General features: G+C 56.5%; 11 protein-coding genes across 11 annotated transcripts; all 11 read left to right on the top strand.

Moving 5' to 3' along the window:
• Positions 1 to 765: 765 nt before the first annotated feature.
• On the top strand, positions 766 to 1635 carry LINJ_27_0210 (conserved hypothetical protein; the record flags this gene model as incomplete). Its single annotated transcript, XM_001466451.1, has 1 exon — positions 766 to 1635. One exon carries the CDS (start codon positions 766 to 768, stop codon positions 1633 to 1635), a length of 870 nt encoding a protein of 289 aa, XP_001466488.1.
• A 739-nt stretch (positions 1636 to 2374) lies between these two features.
• Positions 2375 to 3493, top strand: LINJ_27_0200 (conserved hypothetical protein; the record flags this gene model as incomplete). Its single annotated transcript, XM_001466452.1, has 1 exon — positions 2375 to 3493. The coding sequence occupies one exon, from the start codon at positions 2375 to 2377 to the stop codon at positions 3491 to 3493; it is 1119 nt and encodes a 372-aa protein (XP_001466489.1).
• Positions 3494 to 4256: 763 nt separating this feature from the next.
• LINJ_27_0190 (putative proteasome alpha 7 subunit) lies at positions 4257 to 4973 on the top strand (the record flags this gene model as incomplete). The annotated part of the gene is made up of 1 exon (XM_001466453.1): positions 4257 to 4973. One exon carries the CDS (start codon positions 4257 to 4259, stop codon positions 4971 to 4973), a length of 717 nt encoding a protein of 238 aa, XP_001466490.1.
• A 1048-nt stretch (positions 4974 to 6021) lies between these two features.
• On the top strand, positions 6022 to 6561 carry LINJ_27_0180 (conserved hypothetical protein; the record flags this gene model as incomplete). Its single annotated transcript, XM_001466454.1, has 1 exon — positions 6022 to 6561. The coding sequence occupies one exon, from the start codon at positions 6022 to 6024 to the stop codon at positions 6559 to 6561; it is 540 nt and encodes a 179-aa protein (XP_001466491.1).
• An 841-nt stretch (positions 6562 to 7402) lies between these two features.
• Positions 7403 to 8815, top strand: LINJ_27_0170 (conserved hypothetical protein; the record flags this gene model as incomplete). Its single annotated transcript, XM_001466455.1, has 1 exon — positions 7403 to 8815. The coding sequence occupies one exon, from the start codon at positions 7403 to 7405 to the stop codon at positions 8813 to 8815; it is 1413 nt and encodes a 470-aa protein (XP_001466492.1).
• Positions 8816 to 10431: 1616 nt separating this feature from the next.
• Positions 10432 to 11217, top strand: LINJ_27_0160 (conserved hypothetical protein; the record flags this gene model as incomplete). Its single annotated transcript, XM_001466456.1, has 1 exon — positions 10432 to 11217. The coding sequence occupies one exon, from the start codon at positions 10432 to 10434 to the stop codon at positions 11215 to 11217; it is 786 nt and encodes a 261-aa protein (XP_001466493.1).
• Positions 11218 to 12726: 1509 nt separating this feature from the next.
• LINJ_27_0150 (conserved hypothetical protein) lies at positions 12727 to 13278 on the top strand (the record flags this gene model as incomplete). The annotated part of the gene is made up of 1 exon (XM_001466457.1): positions 12727 to 13278. One exon carries the CDS (start codon positions 12727 to 12729, stop codon positions 13276 to 13278), a length of 552 nt encoding a protein of 183 aa, XP_001466494.1.
• A 1900-nt stretch (positions 13279 to 15178) lies between these two features.
• Positions 15179 to 15832, top strand: LINJ_27_0140 (conserved hypothetical protein; the record flags this gene model as incomplete). Its single annotated transcript, XM_001466458.1, has 1 exon — positions 15179 to 15832. The coding sequence occupies one exon, from the start codon at positions 15179 to 15181 to the stop codon at positions 15830 to 15832; it is 654 nt and encodes a 217-aa protein (XP_001466495.1).
• A 790-nt stretch (positions 15833 to 16622) lies between these two features.
• LINJ_27_0130 (conserved hypothetical protein) lies at positions 16623 to 17078 on the top strand (the record flags this gene model as incomplete). Its single annotated transcript, XM_001466459.2, has 1 exon — positions 16623 to 17078. The coding sequence occupies one exon, from the start codon at positions 16623 to 16625 to the stop codon at positions 17076 to 17078; it is 456 nt and encodes a 151-aa protein (XP_001466496.1).
• Positions 17079 to 18775: 1697 nt separating this feature from the next.
• On the top strand, positions 18776 to 20677 carry LINJ_27_0120 (conserved hypothetical protein; the record flags this gene model as incomplete). The annotated part of the gene is made up of 1 exon (XM_001466460.1): positions 18776 to 20677. The coding sequence occupies one exon, from the start codon at positions 18776 to 18778 to the stop codon at positions 20675 to 20677; it is 1902 nt and encodes a 633-aa protein (XP_001466497.1).
• A 1589-nt stretch (positions 20678 to 22266) lies between these two features.
• On the top strand, positions 22267 to 22524 carry LINJ_27_0110 (conserved hypothetical protein; the record flags this gene model as incomplete). Its single annotated transcript, XM_001466253.1, has 1 exon — positions 22267 to 22524. One exon carries the CDS (start codon positions 22267 to 22269, stop codon positions 22522 to 22524), a length of 258 nt encoding a protein of 85 aa, XP_001466290.1.
• Between the last annotated feature and the right edge of the window lie 854 nt (positions 22525 to 23378).

The raw sequence follows: 23378 nt of genomic DNA, 5'->3' as shown, positions 1-23378 counted from the left end.
CTGCCGTTGCTGGTGCGGGGGGAGGGGGCCTGTGTGCCACCCCTACGGGGATGCACAGCAGGTGGGCGCCGGCGTGACGGGTGCGGGTGTGAGGCGACCTGCAGAGCGCGGCGGTGGTGTGGAGTATGAGGCGGGGGCCGTGCTCGGATGGCTGAGCCGGCGCGTTGCTGTAGGGCGTGTGTGTGCAGGGCTGCTTGGCACCACGCGATGTGCCCGTGACAGGGCCCGGCATAGCGTGGAGTGCAGCTAAGCTCCGATGCACCGTGACAGAGAATGGTCAGCCTGAAGAAGAAAATCAATAATACACACTGCTGTGCACGTTTTCTGGTGCCATCTTTCCTTCCCGCTTCTCCGTCTTGTGCGCGTCGTCGAATCGGGTGAGTGGCTCTTTTTCTCTCGTCTACTCTCCTGCTGCCCACTGACCCCTCTGCTTGCATTCGCGTCTTGTTCGCACCTTCACCCCACCAGCGTCTTGTACACGAGCACTTTGCTTTTGTGCACCCCTCGTCGAAAGGGGCGTGCTTCTGGGACCGTCTTTTGCGCTGAGCGCTGCTTGTGTTCTCCTGTTGCAGACTTCTCGTTTCTGTGATTCCCCTTCTTTGTTTTCTTTTTCACGTCCTTTTCCGCGCGCTCCACTCGCCGATTCCTCGTCTCCCTCTACACCACAACACAAAACAACACAAATTCATACCCCACACGAGAGAAAGCGTGTCTCCCTACGCGGAAACCCCCCTTTTTTGCTCTGTGTACTCTCTATCGGGCACCATGTCTGAGTCCACCGCGCTGAATGTGTCGGCAACGGAGAAGAAGGGCTACAAGAGCTGTGATGCCGCTCGCGCCGCCTTCCGCGCCGGCGACGTGGAGGCGTCGCGTCGTGAGCACATGAAGGAGATGCCGCAGGAGAACCACAACGTGAGTGCCTCCGAATATGTGAAGTCCCTCGTGTTTGGCGGTCTGGACGGCATCATGACCACTTTCGCCATTATTGCCGCGGCGGCCGGGAGTGGGGGCAACAAAGCCACGGTACTCATTTTCGGTTTCTCCAACGTTATCGCCGATGGCTTTGCTATGGGATTCGGCGAGTACGTCTCTGGCGAGGCTGAGCGGGAGAACGCCATCTCGGAGCGGCGCCGCGAAGAGTGGGAAGTGGAGAACTCGTTTGACTTGGAAATAGACGAAATGGTGCAGATATACATGGCGAAGGGGCTCTCCTTCGACGACGCGCACACGATTGTCGGCATCATCTCCAAAGACCCGAAGATGTTTGTGGACTTCATGATGGTGGAGGAGCTCGGGCTTCTGGTGGACATCGACGACGCTCACGGCCCCAAGAAGCAAGGTGTCGTGATGTTCGCATCCTTCATGTTCTTCGGCTCCATCCCTCTCCTAGCGTATCTTCCAGGCAAAGGCCAGGGCGTAGACTTCGTTTTTTTCGTGTCCTGCTTTCTCACGATGGCCTCGCTGGTCTTCCTGGGCTCGGTGAAGGGTTACCTCGTCGGCGTCAGCATGGGGCGCTCGGCGGTGCTTATGGTGCTCAACGGCTTAATCAGCGGTATCGTCAGCTTCATGGCTGGCCACCTGATTCAGATGGCGCTCACTAACGGGGACGAGGCCACGACTTCCTTGCCTGTGTAAGGTGTGCTCTACGGAAAATAAGCTCTTTGCTGGTGGCAAGCACTTGCACACGTCCTTATTCATGACTCTTTTTTTTGTTTGCCCTCTCGCTCGCTCGCTTGCTCTCTCTCTTTCCACTGTGCAAGATGCTAAGAGACCGCACAGATATGGATGGATTTTAGCTCTCTTATCTGAAGTCTTATCGCATGAACCGAATTCTATCTTTCCGAAACACGTCAACTCGTTGCAAGCACACTAGCGAAGAAGAGCGTAGTACTCATCGAGGCCGTCTCCATCGTCGTGGCTATCAAACCCGCCGTGCGCTCACGTTTCCCTTGCGGCAAACTTGCTTGGTGTGTTGCAGCACAACTTGCCGGACCGAGAGAGAGAAGGTGGGCGGCGCCCTCGACTAGGGGCCAGAGGGAGTGGGGGCTGCGGAAGACAGGAGTGCACCGGTCGACACCATCGTGAGCCATACCCCGCCCCCGATTTCTTCTCTCTTGTCTTTGAGTGCAAGGCGAGCGTGTCATGCTGGTGCGGTCCACTGCGCGCCAACGCCATGCTTTCTGCCTCTCATACACCCATGAGATTGCCGCCACTTCTTGAATTCCACCCTCTCTAATTTCCTCTCGTCCGCCTCTCTGATTATTTTTCTACCCATGCCTCGCTCTCGGCGAGCCGTCGAGTGCGCCGCCGCGTATCTTTCCTGACGAGAGCGAGAGAAAGCCGCCCTCGTCTGCGGGTGACGCACGCTACCGGAATGGAGTCGAGAGGCCGTGTTCTTGGTGCGGTACGCACACTCTCTGAAGCTGTGTCGGCGCAAGGCAAGTGCGAGAACTCGCGCAGTCTAGTAATCCAGGTCGTGTCAGGCAGCTGCGAGTCGTTTAGCTTGCACCAGCTAGAGCAGGCGCTGTGCTACTTCACGAACCACAACAGCAACTACACAAACGTATGCGAGGATGAGTTTCACGTGTTGGCAGAGGAGACTCTGAACAACTTGATCCGATCCATTCTTGTTTACGACGACTTCTCCGGCTTCTTCGGCGATGCCGAAGTTTACTCCCTCTCCATGGCGTTTCAATACAACCTTTCCGTGGAGGCACTCACTCTGAGAGGCATCAACATCAGCGACGAGGCGATTTGTTCCCTCTGCGAGGCGCTCGTGCGGTCCCGAGTGAACTACATTGACCTCTCAAACACTCCGTTGGAGGATGAAGCAGGCCGGTCTATCGCTGCCTTGGCCCACATCAACCCGTATCTGCGCACCGTCATCGTGGATGACACCCTCATCGCCGATGATGTGCTGGACGAGATCGACGTTGCCTGTCAGTTCAACCAGAGCAACTTTGAAGGCAACAAGGGAGAGGTGGATGAATCAGTGCTCCGCCCCGCTGATCTCGGTCGCTTGAAGCACCGCCTCCAGCAGATCGTTCGAGCTCAGGAAAAGAAGGTGCACTACTGCGTTGCGCACTTGTTCGGATGCTGCCCGAACGGCGAGATGTGCCTCTACTCCCACTCCCTCGGGAAGAGCGGAATGGACGAGACTGATACGTCGCTCTCTGCAAAGATATCGGAGCTGTTCGCTAACGGTGGCAACTGGGAGGAGCGGTTGCCACCGCGCCCTACTGACGGCCCTTCCTGGCGCAATCCAGAGGACGAGGCCAAGCGAACTCCTCGCGTCAACAACGCACGACGTCGAAGAGAACAGGACAGCAACACCCCCGCGGCAGCGCCTGCGCCGGCTGCGATGCCGCCGGTGCAGCAGACACGATGGTCACCGTTGCTGAGTGGACTGGCGGGTATGTGCTGCGGTTTTCTTGCTGTGGGGCTTGTGGGCGTTGTTACGCGACGTCAGGCACCCCGTCCCTCATCTGGTTAGAGGAAGCGCGACAGCACGCTCTTTGTCACGCCGCGCATTCCCTTTCTGTACATTAAACACAGACAACGGTGAAGGAAAAGGACAAGGAGTGGAGCGTGTCGGCTCGTTGTACTCAGGTGGGCGAAGCGCCTCATTCATCGCTCAGCTCATATCCTCTTCCTCTCACGACACTCGCGGTAAGCGCGGTGCAAGACATGCACACACAAGTTACGAGAGCTGAGAAGTTCTCGCTTCATTGCAATGCCACTAGCGCCGTTCTCAGTGGTTGTCGGGACCTGCTTCTTTCGTGCTCTTCTCCTGCTCCCCTCTCGTTCGCCCACCTCTCTTCCCTCTCTCTACATCCGTGCGCCACTGCCCCCCCCTCCCCACCACCACCATACACAAAAAAAACGCGCATTTTTCTTCATCGTTGCACCTTCTTTCTCCTTTTGCTCCGTCTTCTGCAGCCTTTCGAAGCACTCCAGTGACGTTATTTCCTCGATCTCGACTCTCGATTTCCTTTTCCTTCTCTGTTTGGGAAGGCAACAGTGCAGGAAGAGAAGCATTCGCCTGCAGGTCTCGCACTTTCTCTCCATACGCAAGCACATCCGCACGCACAGGCGCGCCGTGCCGATAGGCAGTTGTTTTCTCCGGAGCACATATCCCTCTCCTCAATCTCTATCCTGCTCACGGTCTGTCCCGGCGCACCTCTTCGCTCAGAAGTAGTGCCAGACGTAAAGGCGCTCAGCTTCAGATATCAAATCACCCTTTGAGACTTCTCACGATGGCGGGCACAGGCAGCGGCCACGATCAGTCGACGGACGTATTTTCGGCCGAAGGTCGCGTGTTCCAGGTGGAGTACGCCGGCAAGGCTGTCGACAACAGCAGCACCGCCGTTGCGGCGTGCTGCAAGGACGGCGTTGTGGTTGCGGTGGAAAAAATTTACACGAGTCGCATGCTGGAGAAAGGCTCGAACAACCGCATCCACGCCGTGGACCGCCAGGCCGGCATTTGCATCTGCGGTCTTCTCCCGGACGGGCGCGCGATTGTCTCTCGCGCGCGGCAGGAGGCGGAGAATAGTCGCGACATTTTCGCCACCCCCATCCGCGGTTCGGTGCTGGCAAATCGCGTGGGGGAGTTCATGCATGTGTACACCACCCACTTTGCGTACCGCCCGTTCGGGTGCTCGGCCATCATCGCGTCGTATGCTGATGACGGACCGCAGCTCTTCGTTAGCGATCCCAGCGGCACGGTGGCCGGGTACTACGGCGTTGCGCTCGGCAAGGCCAAGACAGTGGCAAAGAGCGAGCTGGAGAAGCTCGACTTCTCCAGCCTCACTTGCGACGATGCGGTAGTGAAGCTGGCCAACATCCTTCACGATGTGCATGACAAGCAGAAGGACAAGCTTTACGAAGTGGAAGTTGCGTGGGTCTGCGACAAGTCGGATCGCATGTTTGTGCACGTGGCGGCTGACATGGTTCCGTCGGAAACGTCGAACTGATGTTGCCGCAGTTTTGTGATGACGCCTGTGAGCATCAGCTGACCTGTGGGAGAGAGCTGACGGGTGTGCATGTGTGGTTTGCTGCGTCGTCCGCGAGCGTGACGCGATGCACGCACGTCTTACCCTCGGATTCTCTTGCTCAAGTGTTGCGTCTTCTCCCCTGCCCGCCGTTCTTGTCTCTTCCCTTCATTTCTTTGTTTCGGCGGCGTGTATGTGTTGGCGTGGACACGGGTGCGAGCCCCGCTTTTTTCCTGTAGTGTTATCGTGAGGCGCCTATGCCGTATGAGATACCCGCGTCTTGGCATGCGCGGGGAAGCTGCAGGCTAGGGAAGACGGAATGGCGGTGTAGGAAAATAGACAGATTGATGTGTGTGTGTGTGTATGTGCGTGGAGGTGCAGGAGAGGGTCGCGGAGCTTACTCACGCATGCATGACAAGAGTTGTAGAGAAGAAGATGTCGGCGACTCCGAGAATCTCGTTTATCCCTGTTATGCCGGCATGCATGCAGAGTGTGGAGAAGTTCTTGAGCCACGACGGCGTGTGACCTCCCTCTGCAGTTCTCCTTTCTCACCCCCTTTTGTATCCATCCCGGGTGGCCTCCCATTTTTTTTGCCTCTCCCTTTCTCTTGAGAGGGCCAACGCATGTGGGAGCGGTCACTGCTCATTACGGATTGGCGGAGATGATGTTATGCCGGAGCCAACCACCACTGTGAGCACAACTTCTGACAGCGCCTAATACAATGCAGTGACGCCGCTGCTTCCCTCACGGCTCCCGCATTTCGTCTTCCCCGTCATGGGACCCGCGCGCCCCGTAAGCGAGACGAGCGCATTGTTTCCAACCGCGCGCACAGACGGTCAAAAGGACTCTCGCGCTGAAGCGGCCCGAGTCCTGACCGCGGGAAGAGGGCAGGCTCTGCTGGCGACAGCAGCGTTAAGCGCGTGCCACTTCTTTACCTCGCTGTTTCCTTTTCTCTCCTCTTCTTTTCCGCTGCTGCCTCCGTGCCACTCCACCCATTAAACTCTTAGCCCGAAGGTCAAGTGAAGCGCACATGCTCCGTAGCTCTCTGCGCTACGGCGTTCACAAGGTGGGCTACACTCACCCTCACCACCTTCCGGTCCCATGCGCGCAGCGTTGGGACCTCCGACTCGCACGGGCGCGCATCTTTCAGGAGTACATCGAGGAGAAGGCACCGGGTGCTTGGCAGTTGGAGGACGAGCGTCACATGTCACCGGAGTTCAACACTTTCACCGGGTACCCAATGCGCAACTTGCGGCCCGGCTACGGCCAGAACCTGCCAGAGTTCATCATGAAGAAGCGCTTACCGAACAACACGCACTACGAGCTCTTTGCCCGCCGCGACATCCCCAACGAGGACAACGCCATGTATGGGAAGCTTCTTTATGACATGACCATTCACGGCACGTCCTTGCCATCGATCTATCGGATGCATAAGGACATCAACAAGGCGCAGCGCAACGACCGAAAGCTGTCTGGCAATCGCTTCAAAGTACTCAACTCTAGCGGTGCCAAGAGCCCGCCCTCTGGCTTTGAAGCGATCCCCGATGCTGTAGAGGACGAGGATGATTGAGAAGACCAGAAACAACCCCTCTCTTGTTGTTGAGGTCAGTGTGAGATGCACCAGTGGCGCTGCTATCTTTTCATTTACGTCGCTGAGCCTGCTTTCCGCGGCTATCTTTGTGGTGGCACGGTGCGGAGCTGTTATGGGCGCGTGTGCCTTGTGTTGTTTTCTTCACATCTCTTGCCGCGCATTCGCATGTATGCGTGCCGTGTGCTTGCTGATATCCTTTTTTGCGTTCATGATGTGTGTGTGTTTGTGGCGAACGGTGAAATGTTTATTGTTAGGGCCGCACGGATACAACGATAGGAAAGCACAACATCAGCAGCCATCAACTAAACGGGAGCAAGCACTTTACTCGCACGCCCGGTCACGGCGCACGCGCCTCCTTTTCGTTCCACCTCAGTGGTGCGACGTGCGTAGGCGAGAGAGTGAACCGAGTTAGGGTGGGGCGTAGGGCTGAAGGCGTGCGTGCCGGTTTACAGGCTCCTCCCTCTGCACACTCGCCGTCGCTGTCGCAGCCTGCATCTGGGGTGTTGTTTCAGCGAATGGGCCCATCGGCTGCCGCATATGGACTTCTCCTTCGCGCTTCCCGCGTCTCCTTGCTGTCGTATTGCTTCTTCTCCGCTCCTGCGATTTACATGACGATGCACGTCATTGACTTTTTGTCTCTCTTGTCCACCTTTCACACACACCGCCCTTCCGCTCAATGCTGCCCTTTTCCTCCTCTCTCCGTTGTCGGCGTATGCAGCAGTGACAACGCTTGAGAGGACCGGTGCATTCTCTTCCTTCCTCTCGCTGAACCTCCCGCCTCTCTGCCTCTTCCTCTTCCACTGCATCAACGACCTCGGCGATGCAGGATCAATGGAAGATCGATCTAGAGTCGGAGGACCACAGGTCGCGACGCGACATGACGGAGAAGTCTATCGCCCGCTACGTGAAAGGCGAAGTGGAGCGGCAAGTGACCTCGTCCTCTACGTCGAGCTCCGTCTTTGTGTCTGACTGCACGTGGATCATGGGCGCATCGGTTGCCCAGCCGTCCTATCTCTGCTGCGGACTTAGCAACGGAAGTGTGTGCCTCCTGAACACGTCAAACCTGTCCAAGATTTACCTCTTCGAGGTCGATCGCGATTCCCGTAGATCGCAGCGCGACAGTGATCGTGGAGGGCAAGGGCAGGGACCTGGACGTGTGTCTGCTGCTTCGCAGCAGCTCGTCGCTGTGGCAACGCACACCGTTTCAGCCGGTACCAATCCGGCCGCTGTTCAGACACTGTTGTGCATGACGCTCGACAACGTCGTATGCGTGTGTCCGATGGATATGTCAACTGTGCTGGAGCGAAAGAAAGTGTCGCGCAGTGACATGGCCAAGGTGAAGCCGTTTCCGGCGGTGGCAGCCGGTGCGGTGCTACACTCGTCCGTTCACTTTAATTCCAAAGGCAGTGGCATCCTGGCACTACTCTGCATTGAGCAGGAGTCCTCGGCGGCACCAGGTGCGTCGTCGATCCGCTACTGCGCGGCCGTTCTCTCATCGCCGGACGAGACAGTCACCCTGCAGAGTAAGTACGCGAGCGAGGACGACTGGCACACTCTCGCTCCTCCGTCTGCCGGTGGAGACTCGCGCCCCGGCGCCCCCGTGGAGCTGTGCTACTGCGGGTGGTGGTCGGCGGACACACTCGTGTGCGTTTGGTCGAACAGCGCACTCCAGTTCTTGCAGGCGGCTGGAATGCAGGTAGTTGGTGAGTGTGGCCTACTGCACCACTGCACCTCAGATGCAGTGACGAACGCTACAGTTACCCGGCCGGGTGCCGCGGAGGCGTCTGATGGCGCCTCTTCTGGCCTCATCGCCGTCGTGCTCGACCACAACGTCGCTGCTTCCTTTTACGTCACAGTCCGACATAGCGCCAGCGCTAGTGCGCAGGAGCCGAAGCGCCACCGTATTGAGGCGTTCCTCACCGTGACGCTGACCCCCACCATGCAGACCTACTGTACGGAGGACATCCCCATCCGAGAACTTCACCTCGTCCGCTCGTTTTCATGGACTATTGTGTTGCTGCTGGAGAGTGGTGCGCTTGTCTTCCTGGACGCGGAGACGATGCGGCTCTCCGTTCATCGCCCCGTGAACCGCTTGCGGGCCCCTGACGCCGGCCGGTATCATGCAGGACCTCTGATGGTCGCCCCGCGGAACTTCTTCTGCGTGTTGAGTGGGAAACCGTTTTCAGCCGTCGTTGTCGAGCACAACACTGCGATTTTGCTAAAGTCTCAGTGAGGAGTGTGAGGTTACCGCGGGGCGCTCGACTGGTGTTTCTTCCTCCCGCGCCTCGCCGATCGCTGACGATAACTACTTGCCCTCTTACCCTGGTGGGGAGCAATTCTGTGAAGGCGGATGTGTGCGCGCACACATGGGCGTCTGCGTGCCTACATCGCCACGTGTCGTTTTTCAAATCTGTCTGTATGCAGGACCTGCTGACAAGAGCGACACCTCTCACTCTGCGTGGTACCTCAGCGCCCAGCACACCGCACGCCGTATGCGGTGTATGCTCAGACGGCTCCCTCTCCCCCCCCCTCTCCTATCCCCTGCCAGCGCCGGAGCCCCACTTCTCGTGGTGACAAGGGTCGAGAGTGCCTACGGCGTGGCAGGGGGGGTCTGTGCGATGCATGGCCACACTGATGTGTCGGCGGTGGGGCCCTGGGTGGCGTTGCGTCGGGGTGGCCCGCGACAGCGAACACGCTTGTGCCGTCCATGTGGTAGGCAGGGTGTCGGCGTGGCTGGAACGCATTGCACCCGGCCCCGACTGCCGTTGCTGGTGCGGGGGGAGGGGGGGGGGCCTGTGTGCCACCCCTACGGGGATGCACAGCAGGTGGGCGCCGACGTGACGGGTGCGGGTGTGAGGCGACCTGCAGAGCGCGGCGGTGGTGTGGAGTATGAGGCGGGGGCCGTGCTCGGATGGCTGAGCCGGCGCGTTGCTGTAGGGCGTGTGTGTGCAGGGCTGCTTGGCACCACGCGATGTGCCCGTGACAGAGAATGGAGGTGCTGGAGAGAAGCAAAGCGTGTTTTCGAGTGCACGCGCGCGTGTTTCGCGGAATGGTTTCAAGGGCGCGGTTCGACATTGCCGAAGAAGCGAAAATGCGCTTGGGTCTGCGCCGCAGACGCGCGTGAGTGGCTCTTGTTAGGGGCACGGAAAGGCCACCGCAGCTCAAGCAAAGCGATATACCGTCGACATCTTCTTGTCCACGATACCTATAAGCCTCGACTGCGCGCATGCGGGGCAGCTGCCGACGTGCACGAACTCTGTCCACACCGGCGTCCTCTTCTGTGGTGTTTGCCGCCCGCTATCTTGATTGTTTGTTTCGGTATTCAACTACTCCCCACCAATGGTGCCTTTATCCATTTTTTTTCTGCTGCTGCTTTGAGCGCTTCACGTGTGTGCTTGTTTTCCCGTGTAGTGCACATTGGGACCGAACTCGAGCGTGACTACAATCCAAGCGCGTTCACACGCTCACGCGAGTGCACATCGACGCCAACTGGTGCGCGTGTGAGTGACTCCCACGCGTTGTCTCTCGTCGCTTTTCTTCTCGACTGCGACAGGAGCTCTTCAGGGAAGGCCCGAATCTGAGAGCGACGGGAACGAGGCGCCTCGGCCACACTCGCATCGCAACTTTACACTCTTCGCGATGCGCGCCGCTTTCCGTCTGGCGGCGCAGTCGTTTCGCCTCTGTCCTGCGCCTGGTGTAGCTTCATCCCTCTCACTGAGCACTGTAGCGTCCTCCGCGTTCCGCGGCTCCCTTCTTGTTACCGCTCGAAGCTTTGCCAAGGTCTCGTCTGTTCAGGGCAAGATCGAGGTGCCTCCTGGTGGGTTTGTGACGGCGGACGTGAGGATCGACATGAACGCTAGCTTTGGCGGCTCCTTTGCCCGCGGTGTGTTTGCGGAGCGAGAGATTGGTTACGGCCGTGAGGTCATGAATCTGCCCGCCTACTGCATGTACATCAGCGAAAACGACCGCCAGCCACTGCGGGAACAGGTGCTTATCATGACGAAGGAGATCTTCAGCAAAGTCGTCTACGGAACGCCCCAGGAACAGCAGTACGTCAAGCACCGCATCCTCTCGCTCATGTCCGGGGGATTTTCCTACTTTACTCGCGAGCGCGACGTTTTTGACTTTGCGGAGGAGGTGCGTGCTCCCGGGGCCGACGGAGCCTTCCGCAACGGCTGCAGCTGCCTGATGAGCGGCGAATTTTCCTCTTACGATCTGCAGAAACTTCCCCTCATCGTCGAGTTCAACCGCTTCGAGGTAGACTACCGTGGCCGCCGCGGCATCTGCCTCTTCCCCGAGGCCTCGTACCTGAACCACAGCTGCGAGCCGAACGTTGAGCTTTCCATTACGTACAACAGCATCAAAAACAACTTTTTCCTCAGCGCCCGCGCGGTGCGGCCCATTCTCGAAGGCGAGGAGCTCTTTATCAACTACATGCCGGGCAACAACCTCCCTCTCTCGCGTCTGGCGTTGGCCATGAAGAAGCGCTGGGGGTTTGAATGTTCCTGCGTCAAGTGCAAGAGCCGCGCAGTGGGCGCCGTGACCATTGTTTTTGTCGTTCTTCTGATCCCCATCATTGTGTACATCCGCCGCTTTATTGTGGAGCGGACAAAGGAGAAGCACCGCAGCCTGTGACAGTCGAGGGGTAGCGGCTATGGGAGGAATGTGGACCGGAGGCGAGGATGGCCGAGGCCTTTGGTGGGCTGACGATTTTTGCGATGCCCACGGCCGTCAGTGAGCCGTGTCCCCGGCAGAGACGAGATGGCGTGCATGTCGCTCCTGTCTGAGACAGCGCCATACTACACAGTTTTGCGAGGTTTCGTTGTGAGTTGTTCTTCTTACAGGCCTACGTTTCGTGAAGTCGAGTTACATCGAAAACAGAATAGCCGCAGAAGGATAAGAAGGGATGGCACGCGTGGAAGCGTCTTTGCTCTCTGGTTCAATGCATGCCTCACAGGAACTGTGCTGCCTCCGCGCATCTAGGCGCACGCAGTCGACGAGATCAGGTGCAGGTCTCCGGCAGTTGCTGCTCGCCGATGAATGCACACTGCAGACGCAGCAGCTGCGTGGAGCACAAAGGTGCATGAAGGGAGCACCACATGCACTGGTCCTGTACGTTGTGCTGTACTTTGTCTCGACCTTCCCACCCTTTTCGATGCTCCTTTTCTCTACTTTACATATGCACATACATGTGTGTGTGTGTGTGTGCTTGCTTCCGCCTGCACAGGTTTTCGCAGGCTCTCTTGTTCTCTGTCAAATGAGAGCACACACACACGCGCGGTAGAACATTCACAGTTACACCAACAGCATAAAGGAAAGGACAGATAGTGAGCAAAACATCACCGGTCGTTGGCGTGTGTGCGTGTCCGCTCGCTCAAGGTGTGTGTGTGTGTGTGTGTGTGACTCGACGGCTCCATCCTCTGCTGACTCTTCGCTGCATCCTCACTCCTTCCTGCATACACTCAGCAACGACGCATATTTCATTGAGACCAGCGGTTGCCGACGACAGCGAAAAGCAAAAACTCAGGGCTTCGGCTTCTCGCCTTTTATTCATCTTGATTCTGGCACGTGCAGAACAGGAGAGAACAAGGGATCAGTGGCACGACGGAATCTACGGCAGAGAAGCAGCAACAAACGAGAGCCGCTCAGGGACAGGCGCACCTGCGCCCACACCTCCACACCATTGAGGGCGCCGCCATTGCATCTGCTGCTGCTGCTGTCGCTGCTGCTGCAAGGCGCACGTTTGAGTCATCATTTCTTTCTCCCGCAAAACCAATTTTGCGCACGCCATCACTCATCACCCCTTCAGGTCCTATACATCAGTGCACGCAGACACGGTTCAGCATTTTCACTTCAGATTCTGGGCTCCATTCTTCCTAACTTTAACTTCTCCCTTTCCCCCTACTCACTCACAAGCTTAGCCCTCGCCCACCTCCTCCGCCCTGAGTTCTTGCCGAGTCTGCGCAGTCTGGATCGAGCTCCTCCTTTTTTCGTTTTTTTTTAGGCTCTGTATCTCCCTCTCGTGTCTCGCAGCGAAAGATGTGGAACATGTCTTCCAGTCCGGTCCCCTCCGTGAATGGCTCTCGACCACCAGCTGGGACCGCTGGCGGCTACGTCTTCATGCCGTCAGGGGTAAAGAAGTCGATGTCGCTCCAGGCAGGTGGCGTGGTGAATGGCGTAATACCCGGTGTAGTTCCCCCGCACGATCGCACGCAAGAGGTGTGCAAGTACTTCGTGAATGGCGGGTGTCTGCGTGGGACAAACTGCCCCTACCTTCACGAGCTGCCGGACGAACGTCACCTTGACGTCAACGGGCTTGGTTTCATTCTCAACCCAAACGTTCATAATGCGCAGAAGACGGTGGCATCTCCGCAGACGCAGGTGACGGCAAGCACGCCTAGCCAACCACTGAAGGCAGCCGGCTCCTCTCTCACCATGATGCTCAGCAATCAGAATGCCAGCCAGAGTAGAGTGTTCAGCCCGACCAAGGCCGCAAAACACCAGCCGCCTTCCATGAGTGGTTCTAGCTCAGCATCACCGCAGACGATGCCGATGGGAAAGCTGCCAGCCCCTCCCAAGTATAATCCACCGGAGCCGTACTTAGAGCTCAACCTGCCTCCGGCGCTAGCATTCCCGCTGAAGGTGCCGGCGAAAGACACCACTGCGACCCTCGCTCATTTGATGCTACAAAACTGAGTCCGTCACTTGGCTTTTGGCCATCGTGAGAAGTGGCCGCACTGAACATGGCGAAAAGAACACATTCGAACGAGGCGTTTATGTGTGTGTGTTTGTGCCTGTCAACTGTGTTGTCGGGCTCTGCTTTGGATGCATGGCCGAGACTGCCGTGTCAGTGGCCCGCGTTGTTCTTTTTTTTCTTCTATGTAAGCTGTGAAGAAATTTAACTTTTTTTGTACGTTTTGCGCTTGTTGTCCACTGTCTCCCGTTGTTGCTCTTCTGTGTGTGACTGCCTTCACCCACCTCCCCTCCCAAACGCCGCTGTTATGTCGTGCTTCCGTATGCGCGTGCCCGCTTTAGAAACGCTGTTGAGGATACCGACTCACCCGCTCCGCACAGCAAATGTAGCACGCTCAGGTTGCACGTGCACACAAGAGCATAGCCGCTTGCTCAGAGGTATGGTTTGACCCAAGTATGCTCGACGTCGCGATGCTTACTCCCTCTCTTCTTCCTCCATACATTCCTCAGTGCACTTGCGTCCAGCTGTTTTTTTTTTCCGACCCCCTTTTTCCCCTCGTGGCTGTCTTCCTATCTTTCCGTGCAGCACACCTTCTGATAGTCGTCCTGCTGCATTTTTTTTCGTTCATGTTCTTTCTTTCTGTTTTGTCTGTTTTCTCTCGAGGTTCTTTGCGGAGCTGTAGGTGTGGGGTAATTTGTTTGATCTCAGAGATGACTAGCTTGAAACAATAGCAAAGAAGAAGATGCGGTGCTGAGAAGGAACCTGCAAATAAAAAAAATGTCTGACGGAGGCCTCTCATCGCATACGTGAAGGACGCAATGAGAGAGGCGCACACGAACACCCAACCGCGATGGCGGAGATGAACCGAAAGATGCGGCACGAGAGTGAAGACCGAGAAGAGAACGCGCGCACACACTCGCCCATCCGCGCATTCCTAGCGTCACACACATTGAAGTGCTGCTGCTCTTTCTCTCTTCCTCGGCCCTCTCTTTTCCTTCGACGTTGGGTTTTCTTTGTCGTCGTCTCCTCGCTGATTCTCTTGCCGTGCTTCTTCTCTTCACCTGCTTCTTGTTATCCTTCCGTATTGTGTACGTGCGCGAGGTTGTCTTCTTGTGTTTCTTCCCTGTCAATGTTTTCTTTTGCTTTTTGAGAGTTCGCGTTTTGCCATTTTTTTCCGGTTCGTTACCTCCTCTTTCCCCCCTGTGTTATGCTATTGTGTGTGTGTGTTGCGTTCCTTTTGTGCGTGTTATCCCGGCTCTGTGTTTTCCCTGTTTTCACCCGCGTGTGCTTGTTTTGTTTCATTCATCTCTTTTTGCCCTCTTTTGGCCTTTTCCTAACACTGAAAGAACCACCACTACTACCACTACTACCAGTATTAATCGACACCACCAAAACCAAAAAAAAAACAGAGGTTCCAGAGATTAAAGGGTCGCAACAGTGCAACGGAACGTTGAAGTCCGATGAAACGTTACGTGGGTTTGCCTACAGAGGAGCGGCGCTGTGCGATGCGAACGTGGTCGTGACCGACTTCGAAAAACACACATGCCGATCTGTTTTCTAGTGTACTGTCACCTGTGCTGTACTGCTGCATGTAGACATGTATGCGTGGATGCCGTGGCAGCTGCTCTTTTGTCTTCGCTCACTGCTGCAGCATGTTGTCACCCAGAAGGTGGCGTGTGTGCATGCGTGTGCCGGACGCCTCTCACTTGCTTCTTCGATGCCCGTCAACACATCCCGATCGCCTGCTGCCTCCTTTCCTTCTGTTCTCTGTCCCGTTCTCCATTCTCTAATGCTCACTCGTCGTAGAAGTTGAGAGATACCCTCATGCTCACGTCGCAAGGCGAACGTGTGGCCGGGACCGGTGAAAAGAATCGGTCTCTCACGTCTTCTCCGTCTGCTGATATGCTATCCCAGCTGATCAGTCACGTCTCACGGAGTGCCGTTACCCCGTACGGGGCGCGCGTGCCTAAGGAAAGCGCTGAATCCGTCCTCCTCAAACAGCGCATGGAGGTCATGAAAACCGTAGCAGCCATACGGGCCAACGAGGACACCTTTGGTGGCGCTCGCGTATCGAGACACGGATGTACGCTCCCGCAGACGAAGGCTGCACCACGAGATACAACCCGCAAGCCCCTCTACACCGCCACCTCTAGCAATCAATACAAGACGATCAAGGACTTGAAGGCCGATGACGGCACTGAACCGGGTGCAGTTCAGCTCAAGAGAACGTCGCTCGTGCACGACGCTTCAGGTACGCTTGTAACGGCTGAGTCGCCTCACGGCAATGCCACCGAAAGTAGGGATCCACGAAAAGCGGTGGCGGAGAAGCACCGGGCGGCTCTGGTTACTCCCCGGCCGCATGTCCCCACGCGTATTGAACAGTGGATAGGGAGTTTCGGTCGTTCCCTCGGAGCGGTCAAACCCTACGCAGTGGGCCGAAGCACAAAGCTGGCGACACGACACTGCTTTACTGATCTCCCTGTTGACACAAATGATCGATATGTGGATAGAATGCAGTGCTGCCGCCCTTCCAAAGGCCTTTACACGTACTACTAACCGTCCCATGCTACCTTGCCAGTGGCGACCCACTTCTCCCTCCCCCTCAGTCGTGTGTGCACTGCAGCGTGCCGTGAAGCTACCGAGTCTTTAGTTACACACATTTGCTAGGCATCAGGGCAGGGTCGCCGGCCAACACTCATGTATACTAGTTCCCAACGCGGAGAAGTTAGCGTCGGCGCTTTTTCTCTCCCTTTTATGTGAGTTTTCACTCCCCTCCTCTCGTTCTGCTTTAAGCCGTTGGCGTTGCTCCCTCTTTTAGTTTGTTTGCTTGCTGTGTGCGGGTGCCCGTTGCGCTTGTACAGTTCACTTCCTTCGCCCTTGCAACGAAGCAAAAAAAAAAACGACTGCGTGCAAGTAACACTTGCTCGGCGAGGAGAACGGTGATGGATGGCTTTTCGAAGGCATCTTACAGTCTGTTGCTCTTCCGTGGATGGCAGCGACGGGAGAAGGTGTACTGCGCATTTGTGTCTCTCCAAGTACCTAAGCCCCACCTATCCCTCTCCTGCCCTAGTCTATTTTGGTGCGTTCTTGTGGCGCGGCCCCATGGACGTTGGCAGGTGCTTTTGGCGGTTCATGGCTCGTTGGCGTCTCTGTTCGATCGGTGTGGCTGTCAGAGCCACCGACGCTGCACTCGACGCACGCCACTGCCCTTACTCACGGACTTCTGCACCACCTTCCCTTTCCTTCACTCTCATCGTCTCCTTTCTTTTCCCTTCCCCGCCATTGTCCAACACACGCACATATACACGTACTGGTACATACCTCAACACGCCTGGGCTCTCTTTGTATGTCTCCTCCTGCGGATTGTGTGCCTCGCCGCCAACACCGTGTTTTGTCACCACTTTCCCCGCAGAGTAAGATAATAATCCTCTTAACTAACTCGACTTCTATCAAAATGCAGCAAGCGTACTTTGGTCAGCAGCCCATGCTGCCACCTGGCTGGCAGCTGTCGTACACTGCCGATGGAAAGCCCTACTACATCGATCACAACACCAAGACCACCCACTGGAGTATCCCCCCGACCGCCTACGAGCCGTACTACAACAACGGTCGCGGTCGCGGGGCGGGCTACCGTGGCGGCCGCCAGGGTATCGATAGGACGAAGATGAAGTCAAAGATGTGTATTTACTGGGAGAAAAACGGTAACTGCGCATGGGGCGATCGCTGCGCATTCGCGCACGGCGCCGAGGAGCTCCGTAATCCCGCGAGTCAGCCTCGAAACGATGCCCCAGCGAGCGCTTAATGAGATGGCGGCGGCATACGTAAGATAAGAAGATATGGAAAGCGGTACGTGCGCTTCTTACTTCAGATTTGTGTCGGTGCGATTACGTGTCTTTCTGTGTTCTTGTATTTCCGCCCAGGACTTTGATTTCATCTATTTACCTTGAGTTTGTATGGCTCTCGTTCACGCCGATCCTCTCCACTATAGGACCGCGCAGCGAGCAGGCACACGAGAGAGAACGGGGAAATACACATGCGCGAGGGCTGTGAAGCTTTATTTAACGCCAAAAAGATGATCTGACCGAAAAAGAAAAGAAGACAGGAAAGAAAAATGACGACCCAAGCAGATGCACGGAGGGCGAAACCATGGCAAAGTAATGAGAAGAAAAGAGCTAAAAATGCGTAAAAGAAGGGCAGACAGAAAACGAAAAAGGAACGTAAACGATTACCGTAACTACCTCGCTCAGATGATGTGCGTGTGTGTGTTTGCGCACATCTCTCTCTCTCGCTATATATATATGTCGGTGTCTGTCTGTCTGTGCGTGTGGGTCTGTAAGGGCGTGCGCGTGTATAAAAAGCACTGTTTTCTTATCTTCTCTCTGTTTTTTTTTTGTTCTATTTTACTTTTCCATTTTTCTTTGTAAACCTAAGATGAAAACCTGCGCTTCAAGTAGCCATCCCAGTTTGTGCGCTCTATAGTTTTTTCAAAAAAGGTTTTCGTGTGTCGGACTTTTGCACAGAAAAAGAAAGCGAAATCAAATGCTGAGGGAACTTTGCAGCGCCCCAGCTCATCTCGATTCCGTGTCCCTCCTTTTACGCGTCATTTCTGCCTTCTTTCGGCTGTGATGCGACGATGAATGAACCGAGGGTGGCTGTGGGATGGGTAAAGTGGATACAGGAAGAGGCTCCTGTAACAGTCAACGCTGCAGACCGTGGCGCGCGTCTCCGCCACGACGCAAGAGGAGAGAGGCCGGAGTGCCTTCTCTCCTTTCCTCGTAGGGGCTCGCGCTCCTCTGTGATGAGCAGCTGGTCTGCAGGAGTGGTGGCAAGTGAACGATGCAAAAGCTGCATCTGCAGCCGCTCCTCCGATCATCGTGTCGCGAAATGCAAGAGTTGCAGTATGAAGATCCGACGCGTGCTTAATGACCGTTTCCCTCGCTGATCACCGTCCGTGGGTAGATTCGGCACCATCGTTTTCATCGATGAATGCAGCGGCTTCAGGGTCTCTCTGTCCTTTGATGCACATTTTTGTCTACTTAACACTTTCTTCGCTGCTCCACCCCTCTCTTCTCTCTTTCCTTTTAAACGCTTTCACGGCATCTCTGTGCTCCTCTCATCTTGTTCTCCCCTTTTCGCAAGAAAACAACAACAAAAACGAGCCCACCGATTTGTTTACAGAGTTGCGATATTTTCTGTTGTTCTAGCCTTCTCTTCACCTTGCTCTCTGCTCGATTGTGAGTTTGCCTCTTCCTGTCTGCGCGCGTGTGTGTGTATGTCTGCGCGTGCGTCGGCACGAAAAGGACTGCGGTGCTGTTAATCTTCGTTTTTTGTTCATGCGTGCTTGAGCTACTTTTCTTTCTTTGAGTCTTCGTGGAAGCGCAGTAGAAAGCCTTCTGGGCATTGCTCCCCCTCTTTCGTCTCCTCATTGACGGTCACATCGAACCTCGCTCTTTCTCTGATATCCCCCTCCCCCGAGCCCTTCGACTTGTGAGTGCGGCGATGCCCTTTCGCCAGGCAGTGGCGCCCATGCTGGCCGTGCTCGTGTTCTCCCTCGGGCTAACATCGACGTATGCCAGCTCACCAGCAAAATGGGTGCCGACGCTGGCCCTTTTCGACATCAACAATTCCCGTATACTTTCCACGACGGGCACATCCGAGGCCGTTTCTCTCGGGCAGCGCAGCCTCTTCGTTTCAAGGTATGATCCAAACCCTTCCGTTTCCGTAGCCTCTCTCACATTCTACGGCTCCGAGAACGGCTACGCGACCCGCACGTTTGACTTCCTCACTGTTCCCTACTGCGTGGTCGAGTCTGGGACAACCGCGGAGTGCAATCTTCACGACCACATGCTATACATGATGTTCCGCTTTCGCCACCGCTATGAAGCCGACTTTCACGCCGTTGTTTGGCAAGACCCCACGCCTTTCTCGAGCACGGTCAAAGCATTGCAAGATTTCAAGGCGCACTTGAATCGCTCAGACGTTGTGTACCCGGAGAACGACGGGTCCATGCGCGTGGAGGAAAGTGCTACGTGCTCCGACATTATGGACGAGTGCTACCTCTCACGAGCGGCGACATACACGAGAAGCTACAAAGAAATCGATCCTGCCCAGTACTCCGCCCGATTTCTCTTCCGCATCGGCAAGCAGTACACAATGAACGGCCCGTTGCGCGTCCGCCTCCACAGCAACCTCCCGCACGATGCCGAGACGGTCGTAGACGTTGTGCTCGTACTGTGCCGACAGCCGTCTTCGAACCCGCTCAACCATCGGTGGTGGATCGAGAGCGTGACAGGCCGCTTGGCACTTCTTGTGGTGAGCATCGTGGCAACATTTGCCTTTCTCACCGTGACGCGGGAGGTCGGAGAGCTGATGGTGCGCCAGCGTACAGGCGAAGACGTATTAGCACCAACTCTGCTCTACAGCGAAGAGGCCAGCGACGGCCCCCTCGTCTGCTTTCAGCGCTTTGCAAAGGTGGCGTCAAACAGCCTGCAGGCGGGTGCGGCGTATGTGTGGGCCAAGATCCAAGAACTCATATGCGTGAATGCGTGCTGCGCGTCGCGCCTCCGATGGCTGGGGGCGCGATGCCCCCGTGCGCCTGCTCGCGAGCACACCGCAGAGTCGGAGCGCGAGATCACCGCCCTCAACTTGACGGTCTTCTCGGAGGAGGAGGACTCGGGACCGACGTGCCGCATCTGCCGCTGTTCAGAGCCGCGTGACGACCTCTTCGCCCCATGCGCCTGCAACGGCTCGAGCAAGTTTGTGCACCACAACTGCCTCGAGCAGTGGCGTGAGATGACAAGCAACCCACAGCACCGTCGCGTGTGCGCTGAATGCAAGACGCCGTACACTTTCGTGCGCGTCGTCGTTCCGCACAATCCCGACCTTATCACAGGCAGCCCCATCATCGAGTCAGTCGTTCGGCACTTCGCGGCAAAGCTTTTGTATCTGGCGATGACGGTGCTCTTCGCCGTCGGCGGGGCGTACTGCTTGAAGGCTGCGTTTTTCTTGACAACGCTATTCGACACCGGCGTCGACTGGGGCTTCTACCACGGTTATCACTGGGTTCTCACCGCGTATTTTCTGGCTGCGTTGACTCTCAATCTGAGCATAATGGAGCCGTTCGTGAGGGACACGATGTTGACAGGGGTGCAGTTGCTGTGTGTGCTGCTATCACTCCTGTTCATTGAGATTCCCATGAGCTACGCAATGTCCGCCTTCCTCAGCCTCATCTTCGATCGCCTTTTCACATGGGAGGTCTCGTACGGTGCTGGCCTTGTGTCTGCGGTATTGCTGCACCTGATGGATACCTTTTCCAATTTCGCCAAAATACTCGAGTCTTTTTCGGAGGAGCGGGAGGTTGTCGCCGCACGAGCCGAGAGCGAAACGCAGCAATCCGTGTAAGCTGTCTCACGACCTCCTCTTTCTCTCCGTCGCCCCATGCGCACAACAGGGTTACATCATCCGTCACTTCTACTTCGAGCTTCCGCCTTCCCTGCTCCATTCGCTGCGTGCTGTCTTGGGGCCTTGTTGACGCCGCACCAACAGTGAGCGCATAGGAGATGCCTTTGTTGCATTTTCGACGCCATCTTTTTGTTGTTCACTCTCTCTGCTCCCTTCTCCCCGTCATCGGCGGGTCGCCTTTCACTCTGCGTAGTATCTCAGCGCCCAGCACACCGCACGCCGTATGCGGTGTATGCCCAGGCGGCTCCCTCTCCCCCCTCCTATCCCCTGCCAGCGCCGGAGCCCCACTTCTCGTGGTGACAAGGGTCGAGAGTGCCTACGGCGTGGCAGGGGGGGGGGGTCTGTGCGATGCATGGCCACACTGATGTGTCGGCGGTGGGGCCCTGGGTGGCGTTGCGTCGGGGTGGCCCGCGACAGCGAACACGCTTGTGCCGTCCATGTGGTAGGCAGGGTGTCGGCGTGGCTGGAACGCATTGCACCCGGCCCCGACTGCCGTTGCTGGTGCGGGGGGAGGGGGGGGCCTGTGTGCCACCCCTACGAGGATGCACAGCAGGTGGGCGCCGGCGTGACGGGTGCGGGTGTGAGGCGACCTGCAGAGCGCGGCGGTGGTGTGGAGTATGAGGCAGGGGCCGTGCTCGGATGGCTGAGCCGGCGCGTTGCTGTAGGGCGTGTGTGTGCAGGGCTGCTTGGCACCACGCGATGTGCCCGTGACAGGGCCGGGGCGGAATTGAGCTCAATGCACCGTGACAGAGAATGGACCAGCAGGAATAAAATGTTCTTCCGTTTTGTATGTGTATCCGGGCTGTTTTTTGATCGCTGCGTCGGTTGCATCCTCACCCATTCATGTGTTTTTTTCTCCTCGTGTTCTTTTTTCGTCGTTCTCACCGTCGTGGCTTGCACGTCTCCGTCATGCCGGACTCCAAAGACGATGCTGATTGCTGTCACCACTCCTGCTTTGTTCTGTGTTTTATGTGTTTCTCTCTCTCTATTCGCCTTGTCGATGTGAGTAGATCGGCCGATTTGTGTGGTAGTGCTGGTAGTGTGGATACGCGTTCTTCTCTTTGTGGTACTTCACGAATGTATTATGGTGAACAGCTTCCGCTTGTGAATCTGCCTCGTTAGACGAGCACGTCGCCAAACAAAATCAGAGCTGTGCTGCCTCTAGTGGGTGAGGAACCACGATACACTGCCTCCTGCCCCTCTACTGCACTGCCTTTCAAAGGGCACCCACACACGCGTAGTGTCGCGTCTACGAGTTGTTTTTCCATGCGCGCGCAAAGGTAAGGGTTAGAGACGGTAGTGGGTGTGTGGGGAAATTCAGCCGCCCTTATCGCCGCTGCGTATCTTGCTAAGCGTTGCGGCCGTCAGACTGCGATGGATGTCTGCTCTTCTCCCTTTCACAATGCTCCTCATCGTTCTTGATCTTCTGTGCGCCCCTCTTCGCTCAACGAAGTCCCTTGCGAGAGCATACGCTCAACCACAGCGGAGACGTCCATTTTATCTTGTTGAGGCTACTTTGCTTTGCAGTCATGCTGCGTCGAACCACTGCTCGCTTTTACCAGAGCGTGACCGCTCCCATTGGAAAGGGTTGCGTTGTGCCCATGAAGTTCGACAGCCTGAAGCCTGCGTACGTGCCCAAGTCCTTCACCACTCAGTTTTTTGTTCTGGGCACATGGTCGATTAGCAACATGATCACTAACTTTGTGATCGGGTTCCTCATCATCGCCTCCGCCAACGGTGGCTTGAGCGGTGCCTGGCCCCCGGATCCACACTCTCTTCACCCCTGAAAAGGTGCGTTCTATGCGCGCCTGCGTCGCTTCGTGTGCCTGCGCCTATGTGCGTGTGTCTCTTTTCACGTTTGAAGGGAGAGGTAGGATTTAAACAAAGTGGGCGATGGACCCTCGTGTCTCCAAGTCGGAGAAAGGCCTTCTCCACGCATTTTTTTTGCGGTTTCGTTCCACTAGTACTCGTAGGATATTTGCCAGATAACAAGCGCAGGCAGAGGAATGAAATAAATCTTGGCTGCGGGTGTGTGCTACATTGGAGCGTTGCGATACGACACGTGGCCCCTCCCTCTCCTCATCGCTGGAGGGTTGTGTGTGCATGCAGGGGAGAGTAGACGCCGACACACAAGCGCACATGTGGCGCCGTAGCCCTCTTGCCACTGCAGGGATCGTAATAGGAGGAGGGCGGCGAAAACGCCATCTACCTCGACGATGTGACTTTCTTTGAGGCGCCGACCAGTACAGAATGTACATCTGTGTATGTGTGCCTTGCTTCCGGCGCCACGAGAGCACGAGGGCAAGCGTTGCTTTCCCTCCTCCCAGTGCTCTCTGCGCCGTGTCGCTCTTTTACGATTCTCTCGTTCATGCTCTTGCGGCCGTCCATGTCCCTCTTCACCTGCCTCCTCCCTCCTCTCCCCTCCTATCGTTGTTGTTGCTTGTGTGTGTGCACGTGTGCCAACGTATTCGCACATCGTTTTCTCTCGCCATCTCACCTCCCTTTTCCGCCCACCCCCTACCTGCCCACACGCACGCCCAGCATGTATATATGCGTCTCCTCCTGTCTGCTACTCCTCCCGGACTGCCAGGGCATCGCTTGTTGCCTCTCTCGCATTCCTCTTCCCTTCTTTGCTTTCTTT

This window comes from Leishmania infantum, chromosome 27 (genome assembly GCF_000002875.2).
Source record: "Leishmania infantum JPCM5 genome chromosome 27".
Taxonomy (NCBI): Eukaryota; Euglenozoa; class Kinetoplastea; order Trypanosomatida; family Trypanosomatidae; genus Leishmania; species Leishmania infantum.
Note: the sequence above shows the minus strand (reverse complement) of the source record. Positions and strands in the feature narration are given on the sequence as shown.